Source organism: Tiliqua scincoides, chromosome 9 (assembly GCF_035046505.1).
Source record: "Tiliqua scincoides isolate rTilSci1 chromosome 9, rTilSci1.hap2, whole genome shotgun sequence".
Taxonomy (NCBI): domain Eukaryota; kingdom Metazoa; phylum Chordata; class Lepidosauria; order Squamata; family Scincidae; genus Tiliqua; species Tiliqua scincoides.
The window spans coordinates 1,638,055-1,652,437 of NC_089829.1; the positions used below are offsets into that span (position 1 = coordinate 1,638,055).

General features: G+C 49.5%; 1 protein-coding gene across 2 annotated transcripts in view; it reads left to right on the top strand.

Moving 5' to 3' along the window:
* The window catches only part of PADI2 (peptidyl arginine deiminase 2), a 45,330-nt gene extending 31,194 nt beyond the window's left edge, over positions 1–14,136 (top strand). For both annotated transcript variants that reach the window (XM_066637107.1, XM_066637106.1), the window contains 7 exons: positions 588–695; positions 8,746–8,897; positions 10,494–10,638; positions 11,234–11,327; positions 12,867–12,952; positions 13,583–13,711; positions 13,903–14,136. In XM_066637107.1, the coding sequence (XP_066493204.1) occupies positions 588–695; positions 8,746–8,897; positions 10,494–10,638; positions 11,234–11,327; positions 12,867–12,952; positions 13,583–13,711; positions 13,903–14,136 (948 nt within the window). The remainder of the gene's footprint in view (positions 1–587; positions 696–8,745; positions 8,898–10,493; positions 10,639–11,233; positions 11,328–12,866; positions 12,953–13,582; positions 13,712–13,902) is intronic.
* Positions 14,137–14,383: the final 247 nt, after the last annotated feature.

Consider the following 14,383-nt stretch of genomic DNA (forward strand, 5'->3'; position numbering starts at 1 on the left):
TGTTTCATCCCATGAGGTGGTTTGGCTTAGTGTCCAGGGCCACTCTGTGAGTCCCCAGGGCTCTCTGGGAAGAGGGAATAACTTGAAGCCAGGTGAAGACTGCCAGGTGGATATACCTTAACTCTACCAAGGAACTTCCAGAACCACCTTTCAGAGCGCAATACCATAGTCTTTTGAGACTGAAGGTTGCCAACACAACCAAGGAACTTACTGGCTGCCCTGCAGGTGGCTGATTAAATTCCTGCTTCTGTCCTGTTTTAGTGATAATAAGACTTAGAATCTGTGTACCACTTTTTGAAGTGTTATCTTGAGGCAATATTTCCAACATTCCTGTAAGGTAAGCATATTATTCCCATATTTCAGATGGGGAAGAATGGGAGTGAGTGGCTTGCCTGAGGCCACCTAGTGAGGATTAATGGCTGAGGCAAGCCTCAGACTGGTGGCAGTCCTGATTGCAGCGCGGTTTGCAGCCCTGTGCTACTTCAGCTCAGCTGGATTAGTGTGGACAGCCTGCGTGTTGCCAGGAAGAATGGGTACCCCTCTCTTGCATTAGAAACCATAACTGTCTTTTTCCTCCTTCTTGGCAGGATGAAATTGAGTTTGGCTACATCCATGCCCCCCACAAAGGCTTCCCTGTAGTTCTAGACTCCCCCAGGAATGGAGGACTTCGAGACTTTGCTATCAAAGAGATTTTGGTAAGACCTGCCTCTTTGGCGCCTGGCATGCACTGGTCTGTGACCAAATTGTCTTGTGTAAAGAAGGTGGAAAGGGGATCCTACCTGGTGAAGTTGTAGCACAGCATTTATCCTGCATCACCTCCTTCAAGGGCACTTCTTTTCTCACCATACTGAATGTGCTCCTGTTCCTGGAAGTATTTCCGCCCTCTCCCTGCCCTGTGGGAGATGTGCCCGGGTTGGGAGATGTGAGTATAAAGAGTTCAAATGGAGCCCCCCGATCAAGTCATTTCTGTATTCTACTTACTTATATCTGTCAGACCCTCAAGCTGGTTTAGAGTAAATATTTAATAAACAAACTTTTTTAAAACATTAACAAGATGAAGCTGCATATAATTGGCAATGGCAACTTTCTTCTTCAAGAGTTGCATGTTAGTGGCTTGCTGAGAAGCGAGCAGTGACGGAGCAGTCTGGGCCTGGAAGCAGCTGGTCCCAAGCGAAGCACTGCTGGGGTACTGTGACCAGGACTCCTTGCACCAGTCTGGCTGCTCACTGCATGGGCCACCCAGACGTGCTTATTCGGAGGAGTGGCTGGAACAGCACCAAAAACTGGCTCCAGGGTGTGCAGCAGAGACTCTTCCACAAGGGAGTGCATCAGGACACGTCAGCTGAGGTCAGCCAGCCTACAGCGAAGATGCAGAGGGAAAGGGTTAGTGGAAGGGAACCTCTGGTGGTACCTCCTCATTGCCCACAGCCTGGATGGCCAGAAATGGTGCAATTTTGGCGGTTCTGAAATTTGGGGGAGTTCCTGCTCTGCACAGCATCTGCCGCTACTGCCTGGCGCTGGCCCCTTGTCACTTCTACGGCGCTGCTGGTAACCGGAGCCGAGAGCAAGGCGCCATCAGCATTACAGCACGAATGGCTCCTTTTCTGTATGCTTCTACTTGGAGAAGGTTAATTGCTTTTAAATGTGGTGAAATCTATCATTTATCATGCCTCAGATGAGTACAGGCAGTCCTGGATTTGTCATGCAGGGTAGGAATACCATGTTGATCTCTCTTTGGAAATCTATATAAAAAATACGGGCACCTACTTCTCTCTGCCCTCTGTGGGGGGAAAAATCTGTAGCATTTAGAATAGCAATTTCAGACTCCAGAGTGGCTAAACATATTATATTCCAATCTTCTGCTCCGAAGCTTTCTTTAATCCCCCCACTATCTCTTCCAATCTCATTTTCCAGATGGAATATTTTAGCCAAACATTTTTCACCCCACAAGCGAGGCGCGTGTCCTCTCTTAAGCCTTTGGGGCCCCACTTAATCCCTAGTCATCTTGTTTTCCATTAATGCCTCAGACTTGGCTGGAACCAGTAGGGTTGCAAACCTTCCTTTGGTTGTAGAATTGAGTCACTTATAGTCCAGTCCTCAGAAGTAACTCCCATTGAGTTCAGTGGGACCTTTGAGTTCCCATTGAGTTCATTGGGTAAGCGTGTGTAGGATTGCAGCCCTAGCCTAGGAATTTGAGCCTTCAGAGGCAGAGTGTATCTTGGAGTTGTTCTTTCCTTGCTCATGCCGATCTCTGAAGTTGTGGAGGACAAAAGTGTCATAACAGACAATTCAAGAGCAATGGACACAGGTGGCCTAACCCCTGTCCAGCACTGGAAGAAGTCATCTCCTGTGTCGTGTCACTTGCTCTCCATTGGTTTTCAATGTGACTCCGGCATTTTATTTATCTTATTCATTGGGAGGTTCACAGCAAGTTTGCTTGAGTTATGCCTGGTTATCTCAAGATCTTTTATCAGCATGAGCATGGGCTGTTGAAGGCAACAGACCCCCTGTTGGCCTCTGCTGTGGTCAATTTAAGACCCTTCTGGAAGCAAAGACTTCCAGCCCCTAATCTCCATGGATGTATGAGAAGGCAGGAAGAAGGAGGAAGGAGTAATAGTGAAAGAGGGTTTCCTTCTCCTGCCTCCTGGAGTTAATGGCCTCTTGACTGTTAGGAGGAGTAAGCAGAAACTGAAGCCTTAACCCAACACATCCTCATTCCGCCTTAAATCACTTTTATGGCAGCTTTCCTCTTCCTACAGTGTCAACCAGCACCAGTGCCTTCTGCACATGTGAAAGTATGTCTCTTTTTTTGCCAAGCGTGCCTCCCAGACACACTGTAAACAAGACGGCTGTATAGCCTATGAGGGTCCAGAGTGCTGCCGCAAGCAGTGTGGGGCCAAGAGAATTCCTTGTTTGAACTGGCCTGTCCCTTGCTGTGTACTGACCTTTCCCACCCTGTAACCATTACCCAGGCTTGCTGTTGGACTGCTCGACTTGGGTGAACAGGGAAAGGAGAGATGCTGCAGCTGCCGCTAGTTCCTTATTCGATGCATTTTTTTAACAAATGCATATCCTGCCTCGCCTAGTTTCAAGGCAGCTCATGTAGTGCTGGGAGAGCATCCAGAGAAAGGATGCCACCCTTTCCCCATCACCACCCCCTGATAAACTTTTGCCAGCAGAGCTACCAGTGAGAACAACCAGACAGATTGAGGGGTCCCTTCCTTCTGTTCCTTGAGTCACCAACCTGGCAGGCTAACATGTTTAAAATCCAACAAGCCCATTCACTGACCTGAGCTCATGAGCAAAGGAAGAACCTTTTTGTTTGTCTGTGAAGCACCATTCTCACTGTTGGTACAGAGGGCAGGTCACTGCCGCAAGAAACATACAAGAGCCCCATCCTATCCAACCTTCCAGCACCAATGCAGCCGAAGTCACAGATGCTTCTGTGACTGCTCCCCCACTGCAAGATGCAGCACACAGCCAGTTGGCACAGTTGCATCCGCACTGGAAAGTTGGATAGGATAGTCTATAATGCATCACAGAGCAAGGGCAGGGAAATGGAGGCAGGTGTGAACAGGAACAATATGTGTTCATTTCAGTTATATATGTGCCCACGTACATGCTTGAGCTCAATTCTAGTAGAACATAGAGATTTATCTCACATAGTTGTCTGATAAACCTCTCGTTTTAAAATTCCACATTGGCTATTTGGTTGCAACCTTGTGCCTCTTTTCTCTGTTTATAAATAGGGACATTTAGGAACAATGTTTACTGCACAGGGATCTCTTTCCTCCCCCAGCAGCTCCACTGGGTTACATAGTCCCCATGCCACAAATTCACAAGATGACGACACAACGGGCTTTGGATAGGCACCTCGCCCCAATCTCCTCTTACCAAAGAAGCTGGTGTCAATAGATTGAAACTTCTCAAACAAGAAACCCAGAGTGGCTACACCCTCATTGGGCATTTGTTTGGGATTACTGAATGATTAAGAATTAATGCGGTGAAATGAATATCATGAGTCATCCTGAAAGTCTGTTTGAGGTGCTAGTGAGGGGGAGAATTTGCACAGAGAGCGCTTGGTGTTGTGCAGGCAAGGTCATTCTTTATCCTGTAGCTTCTCCCCCCCCCCCCACCCCCAGTGTGGCATTGCAGTTCCACCAGATCTTGAAGGAAAGGAGAGGTTCTGCCCGAGGGACAGGATTTGGTTCTTTCCAGGGCCGCAAATGAAGATATCAAGCCTGTCATACTCTCAGAAGCCCTTGCTTACTGTCACGTTGGCACCATCCCCAAGGCATCTCCTGGCAAGAGAAAAACCCCATCCCTGATCATCTTCTCCATACCTTCCAGTAACCTCATCCTGAGGATAGAATTTCGCCTCTCGAAGTTGGCTCATACAATCCAATTTACTGCTGCATGTTTTCAGGGCTCTCCCTTAACCCAGACCTCTGGTGAACTGGAACGGAGCCTTTCCAGCAGCCTGCTCTTAATCTTTGCTGCTTTGGCTCCATGCTGGGCTTCTTGCTGCCTCTGCTTTGACCCATGTCAAACGGCTTGCAGGACATCTGGGCAGGGGCTTGAGCCAAGCCTTTACAGACAGTTCCTGGCACTGGTTCTTAGCCCAAACTAGTGGTTGTGCCTCCTCTGCTCATATATTCTGCTGCAGCCCTGCCTGGGACCTCTAGTACTTCTGGTTCCTCCACCTTCAACCCTTCAAAATTCTCTTGCTCCAGCATCCATCCTCCCTACTACCTGGGTCTGTCTCTCACTACTACTCCATTGCTCTCCCATGAATGACTTCATCACTTTTTCTCCTGCCCTCTTATGCTTCGAAATAGTTTTGTGTTGAGGTGTAACTGTCTCACATTGCGGCGTTCTGACTGATGCTTGATTGTGGCGATGGTTGTTACTCTAGGCCAGCCATTTTCAACCATTATGCACACTGGTGTGCTGCGAGTGGTCCACAGGTGTGCCACAGGAATTGGTGGAAGGTCATTTATTAATAGGGCTAATGGGAGATGTGAGCCCCCACTGGCAGCATAGTGTGCCTTGTCAATTGTCAAAAACCTGGTGGTGTGCCTTGACCATTTTTAGTGCCTTGTCAGTGTGCCGTGAGCTGAAAAAGGTTGAAAATCACTGCTCTAGGCCTTCGGGATCTAGGCCTTCTAGGGTGGAAATTTTTGGGGTCCAAAAGGTGAGGCAGGGAGGGTTTTCATTAGGAAACAGATCACTCCTGAACCTTAGATCTGCATAAGACTATGTGAAAGTATCTGTGTCTTCTCCCTTTCCACATCTCTGTTCCCTTTGGGGGCAGGAATGTTTAAATAGTTGAATTGCATTTTTCCTTTTTGCTACTCATATATCTTTCTACTGCTGACTGGAATCGATGACATCCATGCAGGACAGGTGCGGTCAAGCAGTCACTGGGCTTCTAACTTTCAGCACCACAAGTGGCATAGCCCTTCCCTGCTGGTTTTTTCCAACTCCATCCCACCCTCCCACCCCCCAAGAGTGAAGCAGGATCTGTTCAAGTGCTCTTTAGGGCAAGAGGTCAAATTGATTGGCTGCAAAAATTCCATTGGGCCTTAAAAATATGTGTAAATTGAACGTTGTTGATGCCTGTCTCATGGGAAAATGCACGTTGTGCACACTGAACTCAACAGACCCCAGTGTGGAAACGTGAGTTCTGCTTCTGAAGAAGTCATGCCCGTAGTGTGCAGCATCCATTTCTGTTCTTTCAGGCACTGTTAGGCTTTCCCTGGCATCCTCCATCCCCATGCGCCGCAATCCAGAAGGTCAGCATGTTGTCATTTACTGGGCAGTGCAGGTGAAATGCCACCAGGCTCATCCCACCTGCCTTGCTTGTGCCGCTCCCCTCCGAAAGCAGCTTATGTGGGTTCTGAGCAGGGTTAGAGACTTGGGCTTGACCTCATCGCAGGTCATCTCCTGCTGATTAGCACAACATTGTGACAAGCCTGTTTGCTGCTCTGTCTGCCAAGGGCAGCTGCTTCACGCCTCTAGGAGCCTCCCTTGGCAGCACATCAGGCTCACTGTGCCATTCGCCTCTCTGCTGTGCAGCAGAAACCTCGGTCTGTCTGGTCATCCACATGCAGAACTCGGAAAGAAAAGCGCAGAATTGGGCCTGGGCTGAAAGAATTAACAGTTGTGGTTTCTGTGGAGGATTTTCCCTCCAATGTTTGAGGGGCTTCAGACTCAAAATGGGGGCCAGTCAGCTGGAGGTCTGGAGAGAAGGTCTGGAGGTCAGAAGGAAATACTGAGGCCTGAGAAAGACTCTCTCTCTCTCTCTCTCTCTCTCTCTCCCCTGCTACATGCTTGAGACTGGGCAGGACAGGGAGAGCCTCTCTGGGGAGCAGAGTGAAGCTGCTGGGGAAGTAGAGCCCCAGGGACCAGAAGAAGCCAGGAGCATCAGGTTCTGCTTGTGTTAGTTTGTCCTCCCCATCCAGAGCTGGGAGCTCTTAGTTGCCTCAGCTCATGCTAGGCCAAGTTGGGATCCAGGCTCTTGGTCTAGTTTCAGCCTGCACATGCTGAGAGCCAGCCCCATTCAGGGGATGTTTATTTGTATGTAATCAAGCCTGTTTTTCCTCACCTGTAAATAAAAAACCTTTTGGCTTAAAACCTGGAACCAATGGATTGTCAGCCTCTCCACTCTGCAGGTGCTACTGGCAGAGTGAAGGCATTTCAACAACCCTGCACAGCATTCTTAGGGAGGGGTTTTGCTCAGGGAACCCCTCCGGGAACCGGATCTCTTGGGCTGGTGGCAGTGGACAGAGACACTAGGACTTGTCTCACCAAGCTGCAGGTTAAACCAGTTGGAAGAACCAGAAGGGAGTGAGTGCTCCCTTGATTAGCCGGTGGTCACTGGAAGTCTCCCTCCTCTCGCATGACAGGGCCAAAATTTTAACAGTCTGTTGTTGCAACCCTTGCTAATTGGGTAAGAGGCACTTTTTCAAGTGGGTGCTCCTCTTTTATTTAGCAGGGGGAGAGTAACTGGCCCTCCTCACCCCAGCAGTGTCTTTTCTAGTGGCTGTCTGCTGGTGTTTTGCATTTTTTAGATTGTGAGCCCTTTTGGGACAGGGAGCTGTTAGCTATTGGATTTTTCTCTGTAAACCACTTTGTGAACTTTTGTTGAAAAGCAGTATATAAATACTGTTATTAATAATAATAACAACAATAATAATAACAATAACAACAACAACAACAAATCAGGGTCCAAGCAGGGTATTGGCAGGGACCCTTGCTCCTTGTGGGAACTCTCCTTTTCAAACTGTAGACATTGAGGAGAGGTGACAGAGGAAAGATCTTGTCCATTTCCAAGGCTGGTTTCATGTGAATGCAGTTGTGCCACCAGGGAGTGGGGTCTGTAGGGATCGTGGTCAGGAGATACAGGGTTAGGATGCTAGCTTAATGTTTGAATGGGGAAGAAGGAGTTTCTCCCTTGTGGGAAGGAGTTTAGAAGCCAGAAGTAGGTAGGAGTTCATTCTCCCTGTGCACCTGTGAATAAGTCATAGATGGAGGGAACAGCCCATGGCCCACTGGGAGAGTCCTGCTTTGGGTGTGGGTGGTCCTGGGTTCAGTCTCGGACTACCATCTCTGCAAGTGGTGAAAGACCTGTTTGAAACTCTGGAGCGTGCCTGCCAGGCTGAGTAGGCAAGGCAGAGCTTGAGAGGCCGAGGGTCAGGTGCATCCTCGACTCCAGAACTTTCTTCAAAATGCTTTGAAAACAAGCCCTGTAGAGATGGTCCTGTAGTGTTTATGTGCACAGGCGCTAGGCTTTGAGATGCTTTAGCAGTATTTGGCAACAATGACAGTGGGCACACCTGCGTCTGAGCAAGAGCAAACTCTTGGCCTTGATAATATGCTGAGTCTTCGCCCAGTGCCAGTAAACAGAGGATGTTATAAAGAAGCGCATATCTCAGGAATGTGTATTGTGGTCAAGCTAGAACTAGCTAGTAGGCAGCCAGTATAATCTTAGCAACCTTCAGTAATTTTCCCTATTGCATAGCTTTGCATCATGTGTTTTGAGAATGAATAAAAGTCTGAGGAAGCTAATCGGGAGAACGGACTTCTCTTTCAATCTCATACAGTCCTACTTCCGGCTCAGCTCTCTCTGCATCAACCCTCTGAATGAATGTCTCTCATTGCTCTGACTCCTTGCTGCTCGAGTTCTAACTTTCAAACCCTCAGAGTGCTTCTGCTTTTAGCACTCTCCCTGAGGCACCAAGGTTCTAAGCCCTGGGTGCTTCCCAAGTAGCATTGCACTGCTACATTGTCCTGAACTTTCCAACACTTCTTCCGCCAACTGATGTTACTTCTGATTAAGCCCCATTGAAATTGGTGGGGCTTAAGTTAGTAAGAGGTAAGTACTGCTAATTTTAGTTGGATTGGGGTCCACAGCTGTTTACAGTTCTCTTAGTTTTGTGTGTGTGTGTGTGTGTGTGTGTGTGTGAGAGAGAGAGAGAGAGAGAGAGAGAGAAACTCCTCTCCCAGTAGCCTTTAGTTGACTTACAAGAGGAACAGAGCTTAGGAAGATGATGGGCCGCTAAGTAGTAAATTGATTCAGAAGGCAAGACGTCATGGAAGGGTTTAGAAAGTGCAGATAGTTATAAAGCAATAAGTCATTGCAACTGGCAGATGCAAGATGGCTGTAGCAGGCGGCTAGTCCCTGCCACTCTCCTAATAGATTCTCACTGAAACATGTTGTGTGGCTTGTCTCTTCCTGCACAGGGCCCAGATTTTGGCTACGTGACCAGGGAGCCCCTGTTCGAAATGGTAACTAGTTTGGATTCTTTTGGAAATTTGGAAGTCAGCCCTCCAGTGACAGCCAATGGGAAAACATACCCACTGGGGAGGATCCTCATCGGAAGCAGCTTCCCCACGTAAGAGAAGTTGGGGGGAGTTGCAGGTCTGTGACGGGACCCCAGCTTTCCATGATGAAGGTCCCAGGGTAGAGAAAGATCCCCCCCCCCGAGTCTGAAACTCTGGAGAGCCGCTTCCTATCAGCACGGACAGAACTGCCGTAGCGGGAACAGGTCTGACTGGGGAGAAGCAAACTTGTGTGTCCCTAGGGGACATTCCATGGAGCAGAAAGGGCTTCTGGGCAGTCTGAGAGCTGCCACTGTAGCCCAGAAGCGCCAGTCAGGACTGCAGTGCTGTGCGGCTCTCTCGCCTCTGTCACCTTGAGGGGAAAGCCGGCAAGGCGCTGCCAGTCAGTCTCCCAGCAGCCAACTGAGAGACTTGCATGGTTTGTGATTTGTTGTCTTCCTTTTTTAAAAATGGGTTTTACTGACCCAGACCTTTCTTATGAGTGCTGTAAGTTGCCCTGAGGGCAATGCCGGCAGGGTATGAACTTGCCAAATAAAATGATAGCTTCTTGCCTGGGAAATCCAAGGGACGGATTTATCCCAAATGAGTGGGGAATTTCCACCAAGGGGTTGGAGAGAGCTCCATGTTTCCACTGCTGTAAGTTTCTCCACATGAGTGAAGGTGAGCTGCTGGGTATGCCAAAGTGGGTCCAGCAAGGCCAGCATCCTGCTCCCCCCCCCATGGCCAACCGGACATTCCTGTGGGGTACCAGCAAGACACTAAGGCCTCTCATTGTTGTGCTCCTGAAGCTACTATTTAGAAAAGCACTGCGCCTGAGTGTGGAGGTTCTATTTGGCCATTATGGTCAATGGCCATGGATTGACCTGTTCTCCAGAAAACTGCCTCATTCTCTCCAAATAACATTGGGTATTCCCCATGGGGAGAATTCATTCATTGACAAGCAATGAATATGTATGTAAGCCAGACAATGATTTCATTGTTTTCATTGAACAATGAAAAGATGCCAAAGAGAGCAACCAAAATGATTACTAGGCTGGGGCACCTACCTTATGAGGCTACAGCATTTGGGGCTTTTCAGTCTAGAAAAGAGGTGCCTGAGGGGGGACATGATTGAGGCATGCAAAATTATGCAGGGGATGGACAGAGTGGATAGAGAGATGCTCTTTACACTCTCACATAACACCAGAACCAGGGGACATCTGCTAAAGTTGAGAGTTGGGCGACTTAGGACAGACAGAAGAAAATATTTCTTTACCCAGCGTGTAATTCATCTGTGAAACTCCTTGCCACAGGAAGTAGTGATGGCATCTTGCCTAGATGCCTTTAAGAGGGAATTGGACAAATTTCTGGAGGAAAAGTTCATTACGGGTTACAAGTCATAGTAGGTTTGTGCAAGCTCTTGGTTTTAGAGGTAGGCTGCCTCTGATTGCCAGATGCAGGGGTGGGCACCAGGATGCAGGTTGTGTCTGTTATCTTGAGTGCTCCCTGAAGCATTTGGTGGGCCACTGTGAGATACAGGAAGCTGGGCCTTTGGCTCATCTTATGTTCTTATTGAAATGACATCATTTCTCTCTCTCTCTCTCTCTCTCTCTCTCTCTCTCTCTCTCTCTCTCTCCCTCCCCTACTTTCTGTGGAACTGAAACCATTAGATCTGCAGGACGAAGGATGACCAAGGTTGTCCGGGATTTCCTCTATGCCCAGCAAGTCCAGGCACCTGTGGAGCTTTATTCTGATTGGTTGACGGTGGGCCATGTGGATGAGTTTGTGACTTTTGTTCCTGTTCCTGGAAAAAAGGTGGCAACTCCGCTTTTTAATTGTTCTTCCGCTTCTTTTTGTCTCAGGGAACAAAGTAATCCTTATTTGCCGGGTGGGAGGACATGGGCTGCAGGGCAGGGCTGTTCACCATCCAGACATACAGCTCAGGCCTCTGGATGCCTCCAGTAGAAATGAGTGTACTGTGGAGGAAATAACACAAGCAAATAAGCCTCATGAGACAATGACCCCAAAATGCAGTCATCGGGGTTGATCAATCCCTGTAGCCAGCAAGGAAACCACTAGAGAGGGAAGCTTCCCAGGTGCAATACAAACATGCCTCATTGTAGGACCCAGTGCATTTCAAGTGGACTCTCTTCATCAGGATTTGACACTTGAGACCAAAGTGGACACTTGGTCCCAGTGCCCTTGGCCTCTTCCACAGTCCCAGTGTGAAACGCCCTGTGCCCCAAAGCACACGTAATTCCTGTCGTTTGGCCTTTTGCACTTGGTGTACCATTCACACCCCCCATCTGCCGTTCTCTCTCTCTCTCTCTCTCTCTCTCTCTCACACACACACACACACACACACACCACATCCCTTGCATTAAGAGATTTCTCCTCTTCCTTCCAGCAGCAATTCCGGATGCTGATGGCCAGTCCTTTTGCCTGCTACAGGCTGTTCAGAGAGAAACAAAGAGAGGGTCATGGCGAAGCTGTCATGTTCAAAGGTAGGTTGGGGCACATGGAAGCAAATCTCTGTCTCTGTTTAAACGTAGACTGCTCCCTCCCAGAGGCAAAGAGGAACCCCCAGGTGCACCTGGTAGATTTATCATCCATTTGTCAAGTGGTGGGGGGAGCAGGAGGGAGGCACCCCAGTTGGGGCTGCAGAAATCATCTTACACCTCGTAGAATGAAGAGGAAGGGACCCCATTTTAGGCACTGGTGGTGGTGGGTCTTAATAGGTGGCAGCCATAAATTATCCAGCCACCCTGCATGGGAGAATCTGACCCACTTGTCACACCAAGCGCCACAGAATGGTCAGCTGCTTGGGATTGAAATGTATCCTCCACGTGAGGGGTGGGGCTTCAGCTGTGCACGTTAATATTGGCAGTTTCACTAGGTTAACTTCTCGCCAGACGTGGCCTTCCAGAAGTACTTGCACGGACAACTCTTGTGCGAGAGAGTTGGTGCAAACAAACCCCTGTGCAAACAAACTGGCTGTTCCTGCAGTGGCCCCTGAAACTGTCCTTCCCAAACATGTGACTGAGCATACTTAAACCAGACAGCCCCCAAGCTCCTAAGGGAGGCCCTCCTTCCCAGCATCACCCTGCCTGTAGTGCCCCGTGGTGCAGATCTGAACCTTGGGTGTTGAGAGCACATGAAGTGAACTCCACCCAAGCGCCAGGCTCTGGCTATAACTGCCATGGGGTCTGGACTGGTCAGCAGCTTTCCAACGCCTTCACAACCCATTAACTTTCCCATCTGACAGCTGTGCTGTCTGGGCGATTCATCTCTCTGCTTTTCAAAAGGAGATGAAAACTCCAGCACGGCCAGCTTGGAATAAATCATGACACTTCCTAAGCAGCTGATGGGTAGGCGCCCCATGGAAAAATGGCAGGCTGTTTGCCCAGAGGAAACTGGCTGCCTGCTTGAACCATCACCCCCAATGCTGCAGGGACCAGGCTGTTGGCATGGCAGGGAAGGGGCTCCCGAAGAAAGAATGTGCACCTGTCTGTTCCAGAGTGACAGTGTGGGCAGTGCTGTGCCAAAGATGAACCTCATTAGCAGAAAACACTTTCTCCTTTGGAGTTCCAGTGGGAGAGTGCAAGTGATCCAAGCTCACTTGACACGGAGCGAGTCCCAGCAAAAGCCCAGGCTAGAGAGCCTCAGGTGGATGGCTGAGCAGGGCTTTGCTCTCGCATGGTGGCCCCTTGGAGTGCCCTGCCTCAGGAAGTTTCCTGCCCCTTCTCCCTGTCCTGTGGTGAAAACCCTCTTGTTTCAAGAAGGGTTTTGTTTTGAGCATTCAAAGTTTTCATCTTCTGCTGTTGATGTGTTGCTGGTTAATGGATTCTAGTGTTTTTGAGGTGTTTTGTTACATTCATGAGCCGCTTACATCCAGACCAAAAGGAAGGAAACAATTTTAAAACATTAAATATGTGTGTTTTGTCTGTCAGCTTAGAAGCCTTTTGCCTCCCCTGTAAGCAGCTGCACAGCATACTGGAGGTCAGAACCATACCTCTGCCACAGCTCTTTCTCTCCTCTTCCAGGGTATACCGGCACAGACACTAAACGAGTGACCATTAACAAGGTCCTCTCCAATGAGATCATGGTGCAAGAGAACCAGTATGTACAGGTAATGCCTGGTTTTGCAGAGCAGTGCTGTGTGCCACAGTGAATGTGAAATGCCCCCCAAAAGTATCAGTGCACTTGTTTTGGGCATCACCCCATCCCAAAGGTGGCAACAGGTCTCAGTGGTAGAGCACATGGAGGAAGCCCAAGATCAGTCTCCAGTCTAAGGACCTTGGGTAACTGGACTGGAGAAGACCCCAGCTGAGGCCATGGAGAGCTGGTCGGAGTGGGCAGTGCTGGGCTAGACCAACCACTGGCCTAGCCCAGCGGAAGGCAGCTTCCCAACTGTTTCTCTGGGCAGCCACCATTTTTGTTTTCCATAGGCAACATCATGTAGCATTCTAAGGGAGCTTATGGGGGACGCGGCATCTACCAGCTGCCCAGAGCACCACTGCCAGTAAGGCCCTCAAACTTTGCCCTCGTTTCTCTCTGTCTCTCCATTTCACCCCTCCAAAATGGCCAATTTCAGATCAGTCTCAGTAGAGGATGGTTGGGGAGGCACAAGTCTCTGATAGCATGGAAATAAATCAGAAGGGAAAGAGGCAAGCAGGCTCCCAGCTGGAGCACAGGTGTGCCTTTGCTGCTTCCTGCAAGGCCACTGACCCACACACCTGTCCTCCTGACCTCTCCACAGCGATGCATTGACTGGAACCGGGACATCCTCAAGAAGGAGCTGGGTCTGGAGGAGAAGGACATCATAGACATCCCAGCACTCTTCAAGATAGACAAGGGAGGCAAGGCCATGGCTTACTTCCCCAACATGGTGAGGATTTCTGCCCTTTGCCACTGCCTGGCTAGGTCAGCGCACTGTCCCAACAGCAGGGCCTGAGCCCAGTGGCCTTGTGCTGCTGAGTGCAAAGTGGGGGGAGTAAGCGAGAGCCCTGCAAGCGCGCTCCTTTGAGCAGTCCCTGTACACCTTCACCCATGCCTTGTTCTCTCCTCTTCCTTGCACAGGTGAACATGATTGTGCTCTCCAGGGACCTGGGTGTGGCCAAACCATTTGGGCCAATCATTGAGGACGAGTGTTGCTTGGAGCAGCACGTCTCCTCCCTGCTGGAGCCCCTGGGGCTGACATGCACATACATTGACGATATTTCCTCCTACCACAAGCAACTGGGAGAGGTCCACTGCGGCACCAATGTTCAACGGAAGCCATTTGCTTACAGTTGGTGGAACGTCATTCCCTGAATGGCCACAGAGTCTTGGGGGAGGAGGGGAAGGTTCCTGGAGCTGGAACTCAAAAAGATGGATTCAGATGAGCCGTTTCTTGCCTGGCATGCGCTGACGTGAGCCCACCTTCAGCCGTGAATTGAGGGATTCCTCAGAACCGAGTCTTTTTGCAGGCTCTCCAGTCACACAGAGGGGGCTCTGCCCTCGTCAGAAGGTGCTGAAGGGAAACCTCTTCTAAATCCTCTGGGAGAAGCTGCTTTCCCTG